Here is a 22,009-nt window from a genome sequence, read left to right on the forward strand (position 1 = left end):
CTGTTGGCAAGAGAAGCTCACAGCTGGTCGACAGTCTGACTCATCCCCTGCACCACACGATGCCATGCAGCACTATTGATTTACACACTTTATAGTTTCCCAGCTGTTAAATCTGAAAATGTAAATGGTATGGTATGGTATTGGTATATCCTATCTTATTATTCTTTTCCACTATGTTCTTTTATAGCTCCTGTTAAATATTTATATATTTATTTATTTATTTATTTTACACATGCTGGGCAATCTAATGATGGACACCCCAGCATCCGTATTGTGGGGAAAGCTTTAGCTGAAAGAATAATCGATCGACAAGCTCAGAATGTATCCGGCTGCAAAGCGTTGTGAGCTTTTCGATCAGCTGTTTTCAGCGAATGCTTTCCCTACAATAACAGAAAACAAAATCTATTATAGCATAGATGAGCGCTGAGGGACTCCTCTCAACCATATGGGGTGTTTAAGTGGTTAAGCAACACAAATGTTCTTAATCTCGTTCCCATCTCTCCTCAGGTAGATTGTTTTCCTGTGTGTTTCAACACCTGGTTCAATCAACTGTTTAAACACTGTCCCCTGCCCTGCATACATGTATAAAGCACTTGTTAATGGCACCATCCCACTCAGGCACGTGCAGAGGGTGGGAGGGCCCGGGGGGAGGGGGCACGGGCACCTGACCTGCCCTTTTGCCTCAAAGTAGGCTACCCTTTTCTTGACCAACATCTGTGGCCCTTTTCATTTTTGCATGGTAATGACTAATGAGAACGTATTGCTTATTTTACTGTCCAATGACATGGGCCATGTTATTGTGGAACATCTTTCACCATTAGCATAATACATCCAATGTATTACATTTCTGGTGTGAAATAGCACGAGGGACCCCCACAAAAAGACCACCCCAAAAATGTGCCCTTTTGTGGGCTTTGAGTTTGAGCACCTGCCCCCTCAATGCTCTCTGCACGGCCCTGATCCCACTGGCAGGACATTAATACTCCTTTGTCTTTATTTGTGTAGATTTTCTGGGATGGTAATTATAATAGAGGCCACTAGAGCATACATTCTTCAGCCAGCACTTGTGTAGCACTTGTGATCTGATCTGCTCTCCATCATTGCAACTGCGCAATGCACGCACGTAGGTATGCGGTCTAGTCTAACTTGGACTCAGGGCCTCTAGAATCAGTGCCACCACAGCACCTCTGTTACATAAGTCTCCTTATTTCCTTGAGTCACGAGTAGGCCTAGTCACAGTACTCTTGCAGTTTGCACCGTAATGCAGTCCCTGTCTCCAAGCATTTCTTTAGTAACATATAGGTAATAGAAATAATATTCAATCATAACTGGGAGATACTTTTATTTTGTGTACTGTTTTAAGTTGTGTAATGTATCATTCTTTTTGCATCAAAAAATGTATCAATATCACCTCTAAACCTTGTAAATATTTGGTACACCTCATGTGCCAAAAATAGCCAACCTAGCCTACAAGGACACAATTCGTAGCATAAATTAAGCATTATGCTCAAATTTACATAGAGATGTTTCTTGGTATGCCTGTCACAACTGACAATGCACTCCCAGACACCGTCTGGGATTTATGAATAGATTGTGACAGGCACCAGTGTGTGGGAAGTCTCTTTGGTAAACCAAGGCTGGTGTTCTCTCAAAAACACTTGCTTCTTCAGCCAGTTGGATGTCTGGATTTATCAAATTTTTGCTGTGTGCTAAATAATGTTGTTTGGTTACCTGTTTCTTTTTTTCTTTTCTTTTTTACTGTTCTTTCGTATACAGTAGTGTTTATGACATCTGCTTTACACACAAGCTCCTGGGTTAAAGCTCTAGTAGTACTAGAACTTATATTTTAGCGTTAACCTGGTGATTGCAGAGGCTGGAATAGCCTGTAACTACCAGGTCACAGCTTCTCTCCCTGTCAGTGTTATTAAAGCTGCGCTATGTAACTTTCCTCTTCTACTTGGATTTGAACCCGGTTTCCTGCACAAGTGCAGAAGTTTTATTTTCATTGAGCTAATATTTGAGCCTATCTGCTTGCTTGGGGGATAAATTTAATCTTGACCATTTGTGTCAGATCCTGGGTCTGGGGAATCTGGGAACCCATCTGCAAAAATAAATAAAACATTTGTTTGAGACCTTTGACATGATTTAAATGTCTCAATAGAAGAGCGGGGAGACAATTACAACCACCCCAATTGTATAAGTTATATTGCATTAACATAGTATGTACTCTACCCCATACAGATCGGACAAATTTACATTTTATTCTTAAAAGAACATTACATAGTGCCGCTTTAAGCAAGACGCAGGCTAAATCCTAATTTATACTTGGTAGTACAAAGGTGTCCCTTGCCAACAAAAACTACACTTTGTAGGTTGAAAATACGTTCTTTCAAGCAAACACTTTGTTAAAATGTTAAAGCACTATATTCAGCGAGTAATCAATAGTGTTAATATAAATACATAGCAACTAGAGTGATTGTTTATTAGTAACAGGCCGGGGTTTCCCCATCTCTCCAGCTAATGAACACATTTTCAGGTCGTGATACCAATTCTATCCAGAGAACTCAAAAGAGAGAGAACTCAAAATATATTCACGTTTAACTCTTTAATAGTGTGCCATGTTTCATTTTTGTATGCTTTTTTTTAAACTTCCAATTCCACCTGTATCGTTTATGAGTTTAGATGAAATTGGTATCCCATTCCCAATATGAAAATGTATTTTATGAGCTGAAGACTAAGAGATGAGGAGGCCCCTGTAACTGAGAATGTCTATTGGAATGGCTACTGGACTAGAGTAGCTTTCACTAGCTTATAAGACTGTATTATTGTTATTAATGAGACTTTATCATAATTTAAATACTAAAAGTATGCTATCAACAAACATGTCCTTGTTTGTATTGCAATTTAAATTTGCAAACATACTGTATAGCTAGCCTATACCTGTTTGATGCAACTATTGATTATTTCCTATCAGTGATTATTCTATCAATTGCTTTTTTGATTAGCCTAATTCAATAGGCCAATCAATTTTAACGGGTTTAAACATTTGTTTGACCGTTTTTAATAGTTCCAACTAATCGATCAACCAATTCAACATTATTCTATACTTTGTCGCACAATGGTGAAATTAGCCTGAATGGTGAGTGATGCCTTAATTGTGATCATATCAGCTATTTTCACTATTTGACACCATTGACATGCCCAAAATCTGGATCGATTAGGCTACTAAATTAGTAAATTATTATTATTAAGGGACCAAGCAGTCTTGATAGGACTTGTTAAAGGATCGAGCAGTCCTGATAGGACTTGGGGCCGATTCATAGTCCTATTTTACTGCTGTAGTGCCGCAATTGTGCAGAAATTGTCAGCAGCACCGAAGAGCCGACTTTAGTTGAAGATAAGTTTGTACGTAAAACTTGAACAGCGAACACACTGTAGTAATGAATAATGGACCAGGACACATAATTGTCATCACAAACACTGAATGATTCTGCTGTTAACAATAGAACAACTGATAGTGTCTGGATAGCGGAGTAGATAGAGCTACCACATTTGTAACACAAGGTCATGGGTTCAAATCTGGGCACTACCAACTCAGTGTATGACGATTAGCTTGGTTTGGTCCTGCAAGTTTGCTGGACGTCCTGGGAACTGATTGCGACCGCATGTCGCAGTTTCTATGAATATCAGCAGGAAACTGTCACTCCCTTCCTGTTAACAGGAAGCAGTCACGCTTTCGCTTTACGCTTTTAACAGGCCTGTTACTCTTGCCTGTAACGACCGACCGACACACACGTGCGCGCACACGCACACGGACACGGACACGCACACACACACGGTGACATTTTTAAACCATTAACCTTTACTTAAAAAAGTTGAATTATGAACCATGAACTGATAGTGTCATGTGTCATATATGCCACACATTGGATGGCAGAAAGTGGATTTCAGAAATTATGCTCTTTTACACCTCCTACAGACGCTTAATGTAACTACACCTGTAATTAGTGTTAGGCCAGTTCAGTTGTGGTAGATCAGCTCAATTGATGTCCAGTACACCTGAAATTCTCATCAGTTTAGAGTGTCTCAGCCCTGTGGTCGCTTCTCGTCTTTAAGGCGTCTGGTGGTAGCTGTGGTGTTAATTTATTATACTCCACTACAATTACAGCATTTGATAGCTTTAGTAATCGTTCATGCAGATTTTATTGTTAATACAAAAAATTGTTACAAAGCTGATCTGTGATGTGACTTGTTATGTAGATCTGTTTGAGTATACTTGGGTACTCAAAGTATATTTGCTTATTGCCTTCTTGAATGACTAGAACTGTACATGCCCGTTGGCCATCGGCCTATTTGGGAACGATGCAACTTGGGAACCTAATAAGATCTCCATGTGGGACACATGGAGATCTGTGTATGTGCATACAGTAGGTGCCTGTGTCTGAAGAGTGCAAATTGACTATGAAAAGTGGACTGGTTAAGTAATCAATTGGCAGGTGTGGGGTTGCCATGGCAATCAATTGGCTGAGGCAGAGGCTGGAAATTGCACAGGTGAGAGGACTTGGCCTAATTAAGCCCACTGGCCTGACCAGAGCCTGACCAGAGCCTTTTGTGGTGTTTCTGGACAAAACTCAACCTCTTCAATAAATGCTTTCTCCAGATAGCTCATTCCACTGTTTTTATAGATTTCATTCCTTATTCCCACCAGAAAGTAGTTTTTATTACGGAGGGCGTAACAAAGCCCCTTTTCCAATTTAACAAATTATTAACAAATAATTAATTTATTAGTGAATTAAAATGTCCCACCTCACATCAAGTATTTTTCTCTCAGAAACAGTCGGAGCTACAGTTACAACACTTGGTTCATAAATAATAATAATTAAAATGAATGTGATTATTTATTACACCAGTCGGCCTCATGGTGGCGCTATAACAGGTGTGTGAAAAGTCGGAGCGATTGGTGCAGCCAGTGAGGAGCTACGACAGTGTTTCAGACATTCATTCATTCAGACAGACAGACATTGAGAGAATTATAGTGTTAGTATTATCATTGATTGTTTCGATTTCACTGTTTCACCCCTTTTCTTTTTTCCCCTCTTAACCATGGCAACGGTTTCCAAGGAAGTATGTAGTAAGATGCAAACGGTCTGGTCATGTGACCCACATCCCCACTGATGGGCGGATTTAGAGCGACACAGTGTGGAAAATAAAAGCATGGGCCGCGAACAAATCCTGCGCAGGGCACTTCGCTTCAGTCATATCAAGCTAGGCTGCAGAGAATTAAACGTGTGGTGTGAAACCATGTATGGGTGTCATCATGCAGTTACTTTGTACATTTTCAAGACATTTTGCATTGGCTCCAGTAAAGGTTATTAATTATTATGGTCAGAAAAAATATTTTTATTTTATTTTTTTGCGTTCGTGTATACTTTTATTATGAACCATGACCGGAAGTTATTTTGTTTGTTGACCATGGGTAACTTAACACAGCTCGAGCATCAGTTTGCAAAGGTAAACTAAAAAACAAAAACAAGCAAAAGTACTTAACGTTAACAGTGTGATGAAATACTCGGTCCAATTATGTATAGTAGTTATGGAGAGATTAAAAGAAGAATACGCATATTAGGCAAATGTTCGTGGTTAACACATTTGCAAAGAATTAGTATTTACTGAAATGCATTCCCAGGATGGAGGATCCGATGTCGCGCTCGCCCCACGGCCCGTGGGCCACGGGTCGGTATAGTGATAATGTGCACTCTGAATATTTGTTAAGACATTGAATTTCGAGTATAAAACGACGATTAAATATAAACTAAATGTTACATACGTGATTTGATGAATTGAACAATGTGGACCCTGTTGTAAACAAGTGTAATGCTTAATTGGGTCGTCCACTCACAGTTAACAGTCTTTGTATTGAGTTTGTGCTTGAAATGTACTGTAATTCTGCACTGTTATAAATATTTCAATCAATCAATCAATCAAAAAAGACAATGTCACGTATGTAACATTTAGTTTACATTTAATCGTCGTTTTGTAATTTTCCATACGTTGACATATCTATCTCTCTCTCTCTCTCTCTCTCTATATATATATATATATATATATATATATATATATATATATATATACACACACACACACACAGTCACACACACATGCTCGCTCACTTTAATATAGCCTATTTCCCAGGTGCCTTCTTTCTTTTATCACAGGGCTACAGTAGCCAGGTATGTTGTACCAGTTGCATCTGAATCATACTGAGTTTGAACAAAACGAAAGGTCATATTCCTGCTGTGCCATTACCACACTTACTCAGCAAAGTAATTTCCAGGTCAACAGGTACTCTTTGGTTCCAGAGAAGCTCCAGAGGCCAGTGAGTCATTCATCATTATTAGGTATAAAAAGTCAAGTCACATCAGTAATTCAGAATGTATTTGCACATAATTTTTCACACCGGGATATCTGTTCTTTACAAGAGAATACAAGTATCAGAAAATGTGAAAAGAGAGCATATGGACCGGCAATTCATTCAATTCAACATGTTGACAATGAATCCTCTCAGACTAGGTAGGTACTGTTCCAAATTCCAATCAATCATTTTGTTATTATGAAGCCTAAATGGCAAAACATTTAATTTGTATTCATACGTTCCAATGTAATCGTGACAGCCCTACATACCATTTCCCCCTGCTGTAGACAACAGGTTGTGTACACACCATAGGAGCAAGCATAGGCAGACCCCCCCATCAGAGGGATTTACCAGTGACTGCAGTAGAGAATGTCGTTTACCACCTGCTGCGTCTGGAGTGGATGTTGTGCACCAGGGACACGGAGGAAGAAAACCAAAGAGAACCACACTGAGTGCTGGAGCCTCGTATCATCATCATCATCATCATCATCATCACCGCAATGCCTTAAACCTCCCTAGGCCAACAGGTAAATATGGCAGAGAGTCAGAGACATAAAGAAAGAATTCTGAAAGTTTCAATCAATTTAGTTTCTGTCAGGCGGAAACATCTCATCTCCATGATGGTGAACATGCACAATCTATGTAAAGTGTCTTGGATAAAAGAATATACAGTACAATTTATTTTTTTGTAAATTAACGTCCTACTTGCTGAATTTGAGTCCTGAAAAGTACGTTTTGGACAACCCGACAGAAATGATTTACATGATTTTACTCTTTTCCGTTTTAATCTTTCTATACCATCACCGCGTCTCTATATTCTTATTGACAGTAGTATTATGATGTTCTTTTCTTTAAAAAAAATGGGAAAAAAAGATGCAACATATTTACCAAAGTTAACCGTTATGTTCATTGTTCATGCTCATGCCAGGCAATGCTGACTGCCCAGTCACAGGATTTCCCATCTCCTCTGGTTCCCATTGCGACTTCACTTTACATTCAGAACGGATGGACTTGGATAGGTAGGTCTGCCTCTGTTTTGAGAAAGCGACATCATTTATAAAATTCAGAAGTGGCATCTGCAAGATGCAGCTTACCTACTGGCTAACTCAATTGTTAGTCAAGTTAAGTAAATACTATAGATCAGTGCTTCTCAACTTTTTCATGTCGAGGACCCCCAAATCCAAAATGTATTTGGTTGCAGACCCCCATCTGAAAAGCTTTTGTGTCAGGGACCAGCAGAAGAGAATATCTATGTAAAAAAACATCTTACATTTTTCAAAAATAGCAGATGAACGAAACAGAATATTGTGATGCTATGTTAACTACTTTTGCTGGGGACCCCTGCAATCAATCAGGTTGCTAATGGTCTGCAGGAATTTAAATCACAGGCAGAAGACCAATTAATAAACAACAAATGTAACATAATATGAATATAGATTGGCAGTAAACAACTAATCAACAAATATAATTGTCTGTATAAATTCAACATACTGTAACAAAGTATGCACAGTAAACTCTGAATAGACCTCACTCCACCCAGGACAAACTCAAAATGAGACTTCCAGAAACAGGTGCTGGGTGGAGAGTCGAGTCTTGAGATTCTAACTCTGTTTTCTGAGGAATTCTGACCCATTTTGTTTTTACTGTAAGCTCTGGGAAATGGGAATTGTGCCTGACAACTCATCCTGGGGTTGTGTTTCACAGATGTGCCTCTTGACAAAGTCTGTTGTCAATGAGCTGATCCTCTTCTGTTGGCGTTCTTTGGTATTGCAACACAAGCCTGATAATGGTGATGTCTTTAATGTCTAAAATAAAACAGAATTATGAAAAATTTGGGACCACAGACCATCTGTACTGTCTAAAGTCTTCTGTTCTCAAGCATAGTTGCCACTTGCCAGTTGCCAGGTTGATTCTTAGTCAGCTGGTGGTCCTATCAGTCAAAAACCCCTGATTCTACAACATCTAGAATGTAGAAGGAATTATTATAGAATTATTAAACGAGAGGTCAATCCAATCCAATCCAATCCAATTTAATCCAATTTTATTTATAGAGCACGTTTAAAACAACAAAGTTGACCAAAGTGCTGTACAATTAGGCAAAGCAAAACATAATACAATACAATACAGTAATAAAAACATAATAATAAAATCAAACAATCAAGAGTACACATTATTCACGGTTTAAAAGCCAGGGAATAGACATTTTTTAGTTTTAGTTTTAGTGTTGGAGCCAGCCTGACGTGGCTAGGAAGCTGGTTCCACAGTTTCGGAGCAATTACTGAGAAGGCTCGGTGCCCTCTTCTCACACACCTTGCCTTGGGGATGACAAGGAGCATTTGATCTGCTGACCTCAGTGACCTAGATGGAGCATAGGGTTTTAGGAGATCGGAGACATAAACTGGCGCTGATCCATTTAAAGATTTAAAAACAAACAATAAAATCTTAAACTGGATTCTAAAACGTACTGGGAGTGATGTGTTCATATTTCCGGGTTCCTGTTAAAAGACGTGCGGCAGCATTTTGAACAAGTTGAAGGCGGGAGAGGGAGGCTTGGGTGATGCCGGCGTAGAGGGCATTACAATAGTCAAGGCGAGTTGTAATAAAAGCATGTATCACTCGCTCTAGGTCCTTAAAAGATAAAACTGATTTGATTTGTGATAAAAGCCTTAAATGATAAAAACTAGATCTAACCACAGCATTTATTTATTTATCAAGTTTAAAAGCATTATCCATTTTAACTCCTAAATTGGAGACCATGGGAACCACAAAGGGTTGAAGTGGGCCCAGGTCTAAGGGAGGAGGTCTAAGTGTCACCATTATCTGTGGAAATTAAAAGATCATTAAAAACTTTGAGCAGTGCCGACTCGGTGCTATGGAAAGCTTTAAAACCAGATTGAAAAGTTTCAAGGATGTTGTGCTCATTTAAAAAAGTCTGTAACTGTAAAAGTGCAGTTTTTTCTAAAAGTTTTGAAATAAATGGAAGCTTGGAAATGGGTCGATATTTGGATAGTACAGAGGTGTCCAGGTTGGCTTTTTTGATTAGGGGTTCCACAACTGCTACTTTAAAATGTGCTGGTACAACTCCTGTTATAAGACTGCTGTTTATTATGTTATGGACTGAAGGTCCAATAGTCCCCCAGACCTCCTTGAATAAGCGGGTGGGGATGGCATCTAACGGGCAGGACGAGGGTTTAATTTTTGCAACAATGTCACTGAGAGCTAAGAGCGACACAGGAACATGAGTATTAACAGACGTATTAACAGATGTCGGGGGGGTCGAGAACAGTGGGAGGAAAGAGGGCTCTGATAGTGGCTATTTTATCTATAAAAAATGAGAGAAATTTTTCGCATACCTCCGGGGAGGCTTCCAAACATGTGGATAAGGGAGGATTTAACAATACTTCAATGGTTTTAAATAATACTCGTGGTTTATCAGCATTTGTTGAAATAATATCAGAGAAATATTTGGTTTTTTCAGCCTTGACGGTAATTTGGTACAGGTCAAGCATACTATGCTATGATATATTTACTTTATGTTTGGCAGACCATTCAATAATGTTTTTGTTTGCATTCATCCCTCATTTTCCTTAGCCTGGCTTCCAGCCTGAATCGCTGTGTTCCGTGAATCTGTTTGGTTGTCTTTCATGGAACGCAGCGATTCAGGCTGGAACCCAGGCTTCATTTTCTTTGCTTTTGAGAAGTCAACTCAGAATCAAGGTTGTGTTGGTGCACTGCTGCAGCCTGCCACAAAGGGGCAGCAACATACCTATTTACATTAGTTATTATATTACCTCTAGTACCAGAATTACAGACATTACCTGTCACAGAGAGCTAATAAAGTGTGTGTGTGTGTGTGTGTGTGTGTGTGTGTGTGTGTGTGTGTGTGTGTGTGTGTGTGTGTGTGTGTGTGTGTGTGTGTGTGTGTGTGTGTGTGTGTGTGTGTGTGTGTGTGTGTGTGTGTGTGTGTGTGTGTGTGTGTGTGTGTGTGTGTGTGTGTGTGTGAGACTTTATTTTGCCTTAATCCATTGTGTTTCTGGGCATTCTGTAAAAATTGAGTTTTGTCAATGTATTTTCTTTTAGGCGTGGTCTGGAAGAGTGCCCTCAGCTAGGCCGTATGGAGCAGCTGCAGCTGCTTAACCTGCAACACAACATCATCACAAGCATCCAGCATCTGTCACACCTCCAACGCCTTGTCTTCCTCGACCTCTACGACAACCACATCTCTCACATGACTGGCATCGAAGACCTGAGCTCTCTCAGAGTGTTGATGTTGGGGAAGAACAGGTGAGTTTAGACAACCCTCATCATTGTATTATGATGACGACTGCCATACACCGTAAGACAGAAGCAGCGAGTGCATTCTCCGGCAGCGGCAATGAGACCCCGCTGCCGTTCCGTTCTGCCACCGCGCTCCAGACGCCGCAACTGTCGGTAACAGTCGCGGGCTGCCGGGGGAATAAGATAAGATCTTCAGTAAGATCTTGACTGTACGCACCGCAGCCATATTGGAAAGAAATTGGCTAATTATACTAATTAAGGCTCTGTTCCATTTTTTAATGTTAATGCACAGTGGTTCTCAAACACAAATGGAACAGGTTCATTTGGTTTGCTGTCATTTGGAACCACCCCAGAGGGAACCCATGAGAGTACCTGTACTGTACCACACTGCTACTGGTGTAGCAGAGTGTTTTCTGTGAGCCAACATACACAATATCAGCACCCTGACCCTGTTTGATCAGAATGGAACTGAACCTTAATCCTTCAAATAGAATTGATGGCAAGGGCCATGGAGAGCCACTCAGCGCTCTGAGGCGTTTGTGCCAGGTCTCACAGCACACCAGTAATCCAAACGGGTAGACACAAATATTGTTGGTAAGACCTGTGACGGAAGTAAGGAAGAGGCCCAATTTTGTTCCATGGCTGCTGTGCATGGAGCATCTTTAACATGTGGTTACATTCGTCCACTCCAAGTTAAATTAACACTTTTTACTGTTTACTGTTGATACTAACAAAGGAAAGACAAAGTTACCATCCCTCTTAATGAGTGTTCTCTTATTTTTAGCATAACAGACAGAAGCAAACCTCTCGCACACCGACCTCATTCTTTTCTTGTGTGTGTGTACTGTGTAGCATATGATTACTGCTAGATCATGTCAGGCTACAATGATGAGTGTTTTCCTGCAGGTGCTCAAATGTCAGTAGAAAACCATACCTCTCTTTCTTAAAGTCTAATGTCATGTCTGTTCCGAAAGGTCGACAGGAAGGAGATTAAAGTCACAAATCACGGTGAAAAGCCATCGGGAAGAATGTACAACTGAGGTCTAGTGCTGCTGCTGTACCAGGGATAGCCTCTGTAAAACATTGACATTTGTCTTTTCAGAGCCACTTTCATAGGCTGTCTGAACTGAAGCCCCTTTCACAGTAAAGCACACCACAGATTTAGGTTTCCGTTGGCATTGCCAAGAGACGATACTATCATACAGCCTTTTGGTACACTGAACAAAAAACTTCCATTCAGGTCTTGAAATTAAGATCTTGATTTTTTTCCCCCTAAATTTCAAGCGGGAAATGTGTTGGACATCTGCCTAGAGGAAAACCCTTTTTGCACTTATCCTTGTTAAGTTAAGGCTCTACAGTACCTGCCTGGCAAGCAAGCCTTTGTCACAGATCGACTTAGAGTATTCCTCATTGATTGATTTATGTCTTGGCTTATTCTGATTTTATTTTATTGCTTATTTTCCAGAATCCGTAAAATAAGTTGTCTGCAAAAGCTGTCCAAACTAAATGTCTTGGATCTACACGGCAATCAGGTATTCCATCACATTCTCTCATCTAATCTGAGCTCTCCTCACACCACTTTCCTCCCACCTACAGCAACGGTTCTCAAACTGGGGTCTGGGGCCCCCCAGTGGTCCTCTTTTTTTTTTTTTTTTATCTCTTTTCCCATTGCATGCCCCATTCTTCTTCACTTTCTTTATTCTATGGAAATAATGATACGATGGGAACTATGCACGAAAACATGCACGATTCCACCTGTGATGTGACAATAAAGCAAAAAAAAAAGAAAATCTTTTTTTTTAAAGATTTGTTTTAGGCTTTTATTGATAGTTATTAGTGAAGATAGACAGGAAGAGAGACATGCACGTCATGAACGGGACTCGAACACGCAACGTGCTGTCAGGCCAGAGCCATTATGTGGCATGAGCCTGGACCACTAGGCCAGCGGGCAGAGCCTATATGTGGCATGCGCCACATGTGGCCAGCGGGCATCCGAAAAAGCTGTGCAGTGACGTGGCACAGCAACGCCTGTAAAATAGAACAGTGGCGTATCGGAGCGTCAGGCGAGGCGTGAACGCGCGTCGGACGCAGCCAGTGTGGGATAGGTTCATTGAAAATAATGGAGGTGGCTGTTTTGACGCGCGGCATTCGCAGACGGTGTGTGTCTTAACCTGTGCATAAAGTGCTTTCAAGTAATACAGGATACGCTATCAAAGTGCTCTAGACTGAACACCAATCTTCTCTGTGGGTCCCTGCATGGCACAAAACATTTTTCAGATCAGAGTTCGAAAAGGTTTGAGAACTACTGCATCACCATTTTAAGACTTCCCGGTCCTTCATTGCCATCCCCAGTTCCTGCTTACTGATGCATGTGTCCCTAGCGATGACATCAGGGAATGACAGTTTTCGAATCTACCTTGATCATATATTTTCTTATATGGTCTGTTTTGAGGCAGGCCGCAGGATTACAGAGAAGAAGGGAAGATATAACCTCATGATCAGCTCTGTAGCAATGGCCAGCAAACTGTGTTCTTCTGGATCGGACTAGTGAAGAAACACGGGGAAGGTTGCCGTATATTAGAGAAGTCAATGGGTGGTTCTTCCAAGAGAGATTTTGCGCTCTCATTAGAAGGTGGGTGTAAAGTGCCATCCAGCCATTTCTCTAATTTCTTACTAAACTGGGATGACCAGATCTAATGCATGGCATTACAGGCTGACCAGGCCATACCCTTCCTAGTTTTAAAGTCCTTTTGGGAAGAAGATATATATGAACCCAAATACTTGCAGTCATCAACCTGTTTCAAAGGAGTGTTGTTAAGTGTTTTGATAACGTGGTTATTGTTGGATTTGCATATATTTACGTATTCAGTTTAACAAACCCTTAATGGGAACCATGCCCATTCAACGTAGCCCAGTTGTTGCACATGCCCAGTTTGCTACAGTACATCTTTTAAATAGCTGTTTCAATTTGTTGAGTATTTCAAGTTGAATACCTAAATCCATTTTCCCTTTGCCGTCGCAACATCTGTAAGTATTAGTGTCAGATTTGAATGATCACCTTACTTACCTCAGGCCTTAGCCACTCTACTATGAGGTGACTTAGTGTATTTCCCACCATTGTTTAAGAACAATGATCCTCCGACATCAAAGCCCACAAGTTCTGGTCTGCAGTTTACACCCACGTCCATTTCCGCTGTAAATTCTAAGTTACTCAACAGGCACAGACATTTTTCCCAAAAAGGCTCAAGGAAGCTGATTATGTTATTTCTCAATGTAAACCGGAAGATTTAAGTCGAACTTGTAACTTTTATTGTTATATGTTCTGCCCTGCCTGCTGTCCGATATTCCATTATATTAAAAGTTTAGAATTAGTCCGGCAGCCGACAGGCTTTTTTTTGTGGGAAATTTGGTATATAGTCGTTTTTATTGGCCTAAAATATTGTCTATATAAGGGGGTTATACATTCATGAATCCACTATTGAGCAATTCTTTTATAGGGGTTTTAAGTGACTCTAGTACCATTAACGTCAAATGTCAAACTTTCCTTATGCTTTAAGTAGCATGTGACAGTAGTTGCTTATTTGGGCTTGCTTCCACATTTCTTCACATCAAGGAACCCCAGATTAATATGTAATTGTCCACAGACATCCATCTGAACATATTTTGTGCCTTTTCTTTTTAGAATATTCAAAATATTTCGATTTAGAAAAAGGTGAATAGCCCTGTCCTGTTTGGATGACAATATTGCCTTTCCAACTGATTTTCACACAAAAAAAGAAAAAGAAACGACGATTATTAATTTTAATAATCGATTTCGGATCCTATTAACGATTATCGATTAATCGGACCCATCCCTAAAAAAAAAACACTCCTTGGACTAAAAACAGCCATAGGTGAGGTGATCACATGATGTGATCTCATCACATTTGTCATGACGGCCATGGCCATTTTTAGCAAATGTAAAGCATAAGGAAAGTTTGAAATCTTTGCCTTATATTAATAAAATGCGTCAATTAATTACTTTTGGCTATTCGGCAAAAAGCTGATCTATGAGCTTGTAGATCTGCTATTTTATATGGAAAATGTGAGTACTTTTACTCCAATTTAACACTAATGGTGTGTATTGGTCTTCATACCCCCCCCAAACATGAACATTATGTAGTGTAAACCATCGGAAATAGCTCGCATCACGATCAAGTTTACAGGTGTAAATAAGTGGGTGATTTTATTATTGATTTAAAGGACATTGAGGATTTTTCCTCCATTTGCAGTGCTGTCGAGATCTCACAATGTTCAGCAATGATGAGACACATACAGATATAAGACACAGAAACAACTAGGCCTAAATAAAAACCAAACTAAGTAAAAAAATTAAACCGTTACAAACGGATTATAAATTGTTGTAGATTAAACAATTGTGATATAATTACATTTTTCTTTTATAGAAAACAAAAAAGAGAAAGAAAACCCTCAACCCTCCCACCCATACTGCTCAGTGACACCGCATAATATAGAATAAGGGTTAAAGACAGTTGACCTGGAATTTGAGTCATTCTTGTGCTCTGATAGCCTGAGGGGGAAAAAAGCTTTTTGTCTGTGTCTTTCCGTGGTGGCTTTGGAGAATTGGGACATCGCAGGCGTTTTCCTGACCACACTGCACCGAGTCACTTCAGCAGAAGTCATATTGTGTTCTGCCAGCACACCGCCTACACAACCCCACTAGAGTTTCTCCACAGGTCCAGAGAGACTCACCTTTTGACTTCTTTACATGTCGCACAATCCCAGTTACCACAATGGCTGTCATGGTATTCCCAACAGCAGTGTTCCCAACGGGGGGGGGGGGGGGGTTGGTGTGTGTACGTGCGCGCGCGCGCGTGTGTGTGTGTGTGTGTGTGTGTGTGTGTGTGTGTGTGTGTACATGCACCTGCACCTGCATCTAGATATACATATACATATAGCTAACTTTGTAGTAACAGAATTACCGGTATCCAGATGTGCATTTCTTCTTATATATTCCAACGAATCATTGTGAAAGAATAAGCGATATAAAGCGACTAAATCCCCCAAATAACCAATATACAAGCGTTGCAAGTCTTTCAACATGTTGTGAGCCTTGTATGTAGATCTACTATCCATCCATCTTCATCCGCTTATCCGTAGTCGGGTCACAGGGGCAACAGCTCCATCAGAGAGCTCCAGATATAACTCTCCTAAGCAACATTAGTAACTTCCTCCTGAGGCGTCCCTCCATCTGCGCCGTGGTCTGCCCCGAGGTCTCCTCCCAGTAGGACGTGTGTCGAGGACCTCCCTAGGGAGGCATCCTAACCAGATGCCTGAACCACCTAAGCTGGCTCCATTCCAGGCGAAGAAGCTTCTCATCTCACCCTATCTCTAAGGGAGATGCCAGCCACCCCTCATTTCGGCCGCTTGTATTCGTGACCTTATTCTTTCGGTCATGACCCACACTTCATGACCATAGGTGAGAGTAGGAATGAAGATTGCTCGGTAGACGGAAAGCTTTGCCTTCTCTTTTCGTCACAACAGTGCGGTAGATCTACTATTTTTGGTATATTTTAAAATCAAATCAATTTATTTGATCATCTTTTTGAGTAACTGTTGCACCCCTAGAATGAATTGAGTTGCTTAAGACCGATGGCCATGAACAGTCGTGGACATTCTTTGACTGGCATGACAACTTTTATGTTATTCCAGTGAATATTATGAATGAATGCAGAGCTATTATATTACCAAGCTGCAAAAATAGTATCCCACACTTTTCTGGCCACAAAACAATGTCCTGCTTTCTTCTGTTCTTAGTATGTGCATGGATGTCTCCCAGGACACAGTGCTGCCATAGGTATCATCAACCACAAAAACAGCAGTTAATTTCCTCCTTTCATCCCCCTCATCCTGTAGCTAACCCACTCCCATTTTATCCTTTTCCCATATACCCATTTGTTCCTGTGGCAGGATGTTGTCATATGTGCAGTTCACTGGAAGTATTCACTAGAAATATTCAGAAAGAGATATTCTCTTTGGGAGCGTAATACATTCAAACCAGACCTCAGCGACCAAGTCATTGGGTTACAAAATGTGACCTCTCTTTATTGAATAACCAACCATTTTGTCGAGCAATGTTCCTAGTTGAGTTCTCAAGCAATTTGCACACTGTATAGGAGCTAGCTATAGTATGTGTACCGCAAAGGGTAAGACAGACTCTGTTGCATGTCACTCTCTTACTTTCTGCTCTCTTCCTGTACAGTCAAAGTCTTTTAAACTCTGGAAGTATATCAATGGACCAGTAATGGTCCAGTTTTAAATTAGTGTCTTTATTCACTGTACAACCCACTCAAATATATACAATTAAACTATAAATGCACCAAGTCTCTGTGTGTGTGTGTGTGTGTGTGTGTGTGTGTGTGTGTGTGTGTGTGTGCATGTGTGTGTTAAATCCACGTAACTTGAGAACTGTTCGCCCCAGTGGCAGCGGTGGCCGAACGGTTTACGGAGCGGTCTTGATTTCGGAAGGTCGCTAGTTCGTATCCCCGGACCGGCACGTTAAAATTACCACCACTGAAGTGCCCTTGGACAAGGCATTGAACCCCTACCATGAAATGTTCTATGAGCAGGGCCTGGCTGTAAACAAGTTATTGAGCTTAGTCCAGTTACCCTGGGTAAACATAGTACCTTTCCTTTCCATTCTCACCGACTTCAAAATTTGACACACGCTTTCCACACCCCCACAGGGAGTGCAGTCGGTCGGACGCACGGTTGTCCAGAACTTGGGTATGCCTGACAAAGAACTCCATATATGGGCATAAAAGGGACACAGACATAATATGTGCGGGAGGCATGCATTTCCAACTTGCATCGTTCCAAGTAGTTCAGAGGACAATGGGCTCTGGACAGGCCCCCTGCACCGCTCTAGTTATTATCTTTAAATGGAACGGAATCTTAAAATTATCTTCTTTTCACAGTTTCCCATAAATCATAGAACACATTCTCTCCTCCTCTTCCTGCCCGCTTACACCATGCCATGTTTGTTAGTTGTAACTCAGTTGTCCGGCCTGTAATTGTAGGTCGACTGCGAGACCATAAAGGCATATTCATATTAAACACAGGTACAGAGACATTAATTTAGACGGGAAACTACCTCAACATATTTGGGATGCTTAGCCAGCACCAACGGAAAGCACCTAAGTCTGTGGTCTGTAACACTACACTACCTCCTTAAAGCTTAACCAATATACGCTGATGAGACTAGAGGGGACATGGATAATGGAGATTATGTTTTGCTTTTGGCAACAGACATTCACTACGGCCTTGCTGGGTTAAGGGACACCAAATGAAACCTGACCCTGAGATTCAGTTTATTTATTTTTCTCTCAACCTTATTTATCAAGGGAAGGATTTCAGGGAACTGACCAAGCAGGCTCTTACTCAGCATGTTACTTGCACCCTTACAGTATATGGGAACGGTACCCCAGAACCACAGTCTTACTCTTGGCAGCTACTGAGCAGATCCACAAGAGTAACTGGGGCCTATATGCCTTCCTCTTGGGCGAGGTCACTAATCAGAGTGCCAACACTGTTTGAAAAAGTATGGAATCTGATTCTGATCATTTCTAGATCTGGAAACATAATGGTAAAAAACAGAAAAAAGAATGTCTCCAAGCTGTCACTTGGAGCCTTTGGGGAGCGAGGGCATGTTGTTGTCGGTAGGTGAAGAGATATTCCAACTTCTTTGTATCTAGAATGTATTTTCGCCGACTCTCATCGCTCAAAAGTGAGTGCTGTCCGATTAAAGGAGTGACAGTAGGGGTTGGCATGATGCCATGTTGTAGTCTACACCCTCAAAGTCCGCTCCCACTCCCAGTCAAAAGCTTTAGTGAATGATTAATGTTTCGACCAAAATAATCCAATAAAGATTTTGACTGTGAGCCTGCCAGGGACTCCCAAGGGCCACATGTTTCCAAGGCTCCAATTCACGCTAAACTTGGCACAAACACTGTTCAGGGGAATTGCATGAGAATAAACACGTTCACAACATATGGGGGGCTAGTGCAGTGTTTAACTTCAAATGGCCATAACTTGATGACCATTGCTCTGATCAGTGGATTATAGCAGGGGTTCTCAATGTTTTTTGGCTGGGGACTCCCCACCCTCAATACAACCTGACTGCAAAAATAACCTTTATTATTAGAGAAAATATATGATCAATGCATACTGAAACCAGATATAATCATTAATGAGTTTATGCATGTACTGTGTACTACGTAAACTTTTCATTTTCCAGCCATTCATGTTTTTTAAAATATTTTGGGGACCCCTCAAAATAATTTGGCGACCCACCCACGGGTTGAGAACCCCTGCATTATAGGACTAGATTAGACAGTTTTCTAAAGTGCACTATAGGAAACACTGACAGCAATCAGGTAAATAAACAAACTTGCAGGATTGCAGTGTCCTGTCAATGCCGGTTGTTGTTGTAACTTCTGGCTTCTGACTGTAGTTTGTATTCATCTTTCTTATCATGACATAATGACTCGCTGTACGGCTGTAGTGTGTGTGTGTGTGTGTGTGTGTGTGTGTGTGTGTGTGTGTGTGCTGCTGTACTACCTAAATAACATTTTTTTAGGGGTTAGGGCATTGTAAAAAACGCAAAAATAATAAAATAAAGGTCAAAGAATTGCGCGCGTGTGCGCAGGATTCCTTCCCAATGTTTCGCACCCCCTGGGGTCAAGTTCAAGCTACGCCCATTGCCATTGGGGATCCCCCCCCCCCAGCCCCTCAACAAGTTTGAGTTTCATCCTGACAAGGGGGCCTCTGGTCCCTCTGTCCCATCGAGACGGTCATGGAAAGGCCAGAATCATATTTCACAGTCCATTGACTTATTATAGAAAATGTGATTAGTGTCAACTCCTTGTTCCTTACTGTTTTGACATAGAGATTATATTTTTTATTTGGAAGGTCACACAGGAGCCATTAGTTCAAAATGAACTCTCACTATCATGGCATCAGATGATGTAGCCGTGCGAGTGTTGCACTTTGTTGCTGTACAACAGGTCAGTGTGAAGGACCTCCTGGACCCCCCGGGGGGGTCCAGGAGGTCCAACAAAAGGGATATTTCGCTTTAAAAAAATCATACCCGTGTGAAGTGAGGGGCGCTATCATCATACATCATCATCAGATCATCTCATTCCGGTCAATGAGAATTTGCGTCCTCGCCTTAGTTTTCAATGTTATAGTGTTTACACAAACAGTCAAAACTGGCCATTCATTATCAATGGCATTCAGTGTTCGTGTTTGCACAAACACTCAAAACTGGCTATTCATTGTCAATGGCATTCAATGTTCGTGTTAGGACAAACATTCAAAACTGGCCATTCAATTGCATTATTGCATTCAATGTTCGTGTTAGGACAAACACTCAAAACTGGCCATTCATTGTCAATGTGGCATTCAATGTTTGTGTTAGGACAATGTTTGTGTTTACATAAACCTTCAAAGCTGGACATAGGGACTAGCGCCCCTCAAAAAACGTTTTTAATAAGGCAGTTTTTAAGTTGCTTGATTCAGTATTTAGATATTTGATATTCATTTTAGCTACCCTGCCCCCTTCCTATACAAACCCATTGTAACTTCAACCTCCATTTTAACCATGTTAGATTAATCGAAAACCTTTTTTCTGGTTACTCATACTGCGCTCCTATATGTGAGGTGCCTGTGTTTTTTAATTACTATTTTCATCTATTTTTTTATAATTATTCTGTCCCTGTTCCTTTCATTTTCCTAAAAAATAAGAAATATTGGATGGTTGGTTATGAATTGTGTTTTTATAACAAATGTATTTTATTTGATGCCTGAAACTGTCTAGATTCTGTATGTAGTAGTGTGGAACCAATCAAATGAACAATGATTATGACTACAGCTGTAACTAATATACGCATAACTGGATGTAATGCATGGGGTGTAATACTCAAAGTCATAATGCACAAATTAGACCAGAATATTAATGATGGAATATCAAAATCAGTGGCTCGTTGCCGGGAACATTGATTTATTTTTAGCCACATGAACTGACCAGAGTCCCCCAGGGGTCTAAACAAGGCCCAATCTCTTTTTCACTCTATACCAAATGTCTTCGTCAAAGATGCTTGTCGATCTGCTATTTCTACTGAATATTCTCTCCGGAATGACGCTAGAGCAGTTGTTCTCAGTTGTCAAGGACCCCAAAAGGCCAAAATGTATATGAAAATATTTAGTGACAGGGAGCCCCAGAAGAGAAGATTTGTGCGTTAAATTATTAAAAATAACAAATCTAAACACTTTAAAAAATTCGAAAATAGCAGATGTACAATCTTACAATCTCACAAAGTGACACGCTGTGAGGTTGTGCATCTGCCAACATATACAAAAATATATAAATAAAACTAATAAAAATAGTTAAAACTATTTCTATGCTATATTAACACATGTCACTGGGTGGGACCTCCTGGAACCCCCTCAATTGCCCCTGGGGTTCCCCGCACCCCACTTTGAGGACCACTGCGCTGGGGCTTCATGTGGTTTAATACCTTTATGCTTCCTCTCTCCAGATCACCAGGATAGAGAGCATCTCTCACCTGTGCAGGCTGAGGGTGTTGAGTCTTGCCGGGAACAGAATATCCAGAGTGGAACACCTGCAGGGCCTGGACTCTCTGGCTGAACTCAACCTGCGACACAACTGCATCTCTATCGTGGTAAGAATCATACCGGTAGTCATTAGTGTACCTCTATGTCGGGTAGAAACATTATAACATTATTTCATATCTTAATTGCGGTTAGAGCATATGCCTATGTGGGTTCGAATCCTAGCCTGGGGTCGACGTTAGCAAGGGTATGCGGTCCCAGCGGTTCCTAACACCAAAATCAAATGGCTCCTGAGGAGGCGCGTCTAAAGCCTGTCAAACGACATACAAGAGTGAAAATTGTCTTTTTCCATAGCGATTTACATAGCTGAATAATTCATTATTTCTGATTGAAAGTGGTTAAATGTGTGTCTGTGAGTTCTATTCTACCAATGAAAAGTATTATCACCTAGAAAAAGTGCCCTTCTGGGCACAGGTCTCCACCAGGAGGATGTGTGTGTGTGTGTGTGTGTGTTTGTGTGTGACGCTTGGCCTGTTGTAGCGCCACCATGAGGCTGAGTTGAAAACTGTCAAGTGGCATTTCTTCCAAAGCCTAGTGGGAATATGCATGCACCACAATCGGATGCTGCGTTGAGTAGTTGTGGTGATTAGTACAAAGCGGGCTACTCCTGAAAAGTTTAAAAGCCAA

At 40.9% G+C, this 22,009-nt stretch overlaps 1 protein-coding gene across 1 annotated transcript in view; it reads left to right on the forward strand.

The window, feature by feature from the left end:
• The first annotated feature begins 7,344 nt into the window (after nucleotides 1–7,344).
• lrrc49 (leucine rich repeat containing 49) overlaps nucleotides 7,345–22,009 on the forward strand; it is a 68,824-nt gene continuing 54,159 nt past the window's right edge. The window contains exons 1-4 of the mRNA XM_080763398.1: nucleotides 7,345–7,431; nucleotides 10,493–10,696; nucleotides 12,156–12,222; nucleotides 21,289–21,432. Of these exons, the coding sequence (XP_080619524.1) occupies nucleotides 7,418–7,431; nucleotides 10,493–10,696; nucleotides 12,156–12,222; nucleotides 21,289–21,432 (429 nt within the window). The 5' untranslated portion in view covers nucleotides 7,345–7,417. The remainder of the gene's footprint in view (nucleotides 7,432–10,492; nucleotides 10,697–12,155; nucleotides 12,223–21,288; nucleotides 21,433–22,009) is intronic.

This window comes from Protomyctophum bolini (genome assembly GCF_963924005.1).
Source record: "Protomyctophum bolini genome assembly, chromosome: 1".
Lineage (NCBI taxonomy): Eukaryota > Metazoa > Chordata > Actinopteri > Myctophiformes > Myctophidae > Protomyctophum > Protomyctophum bolini.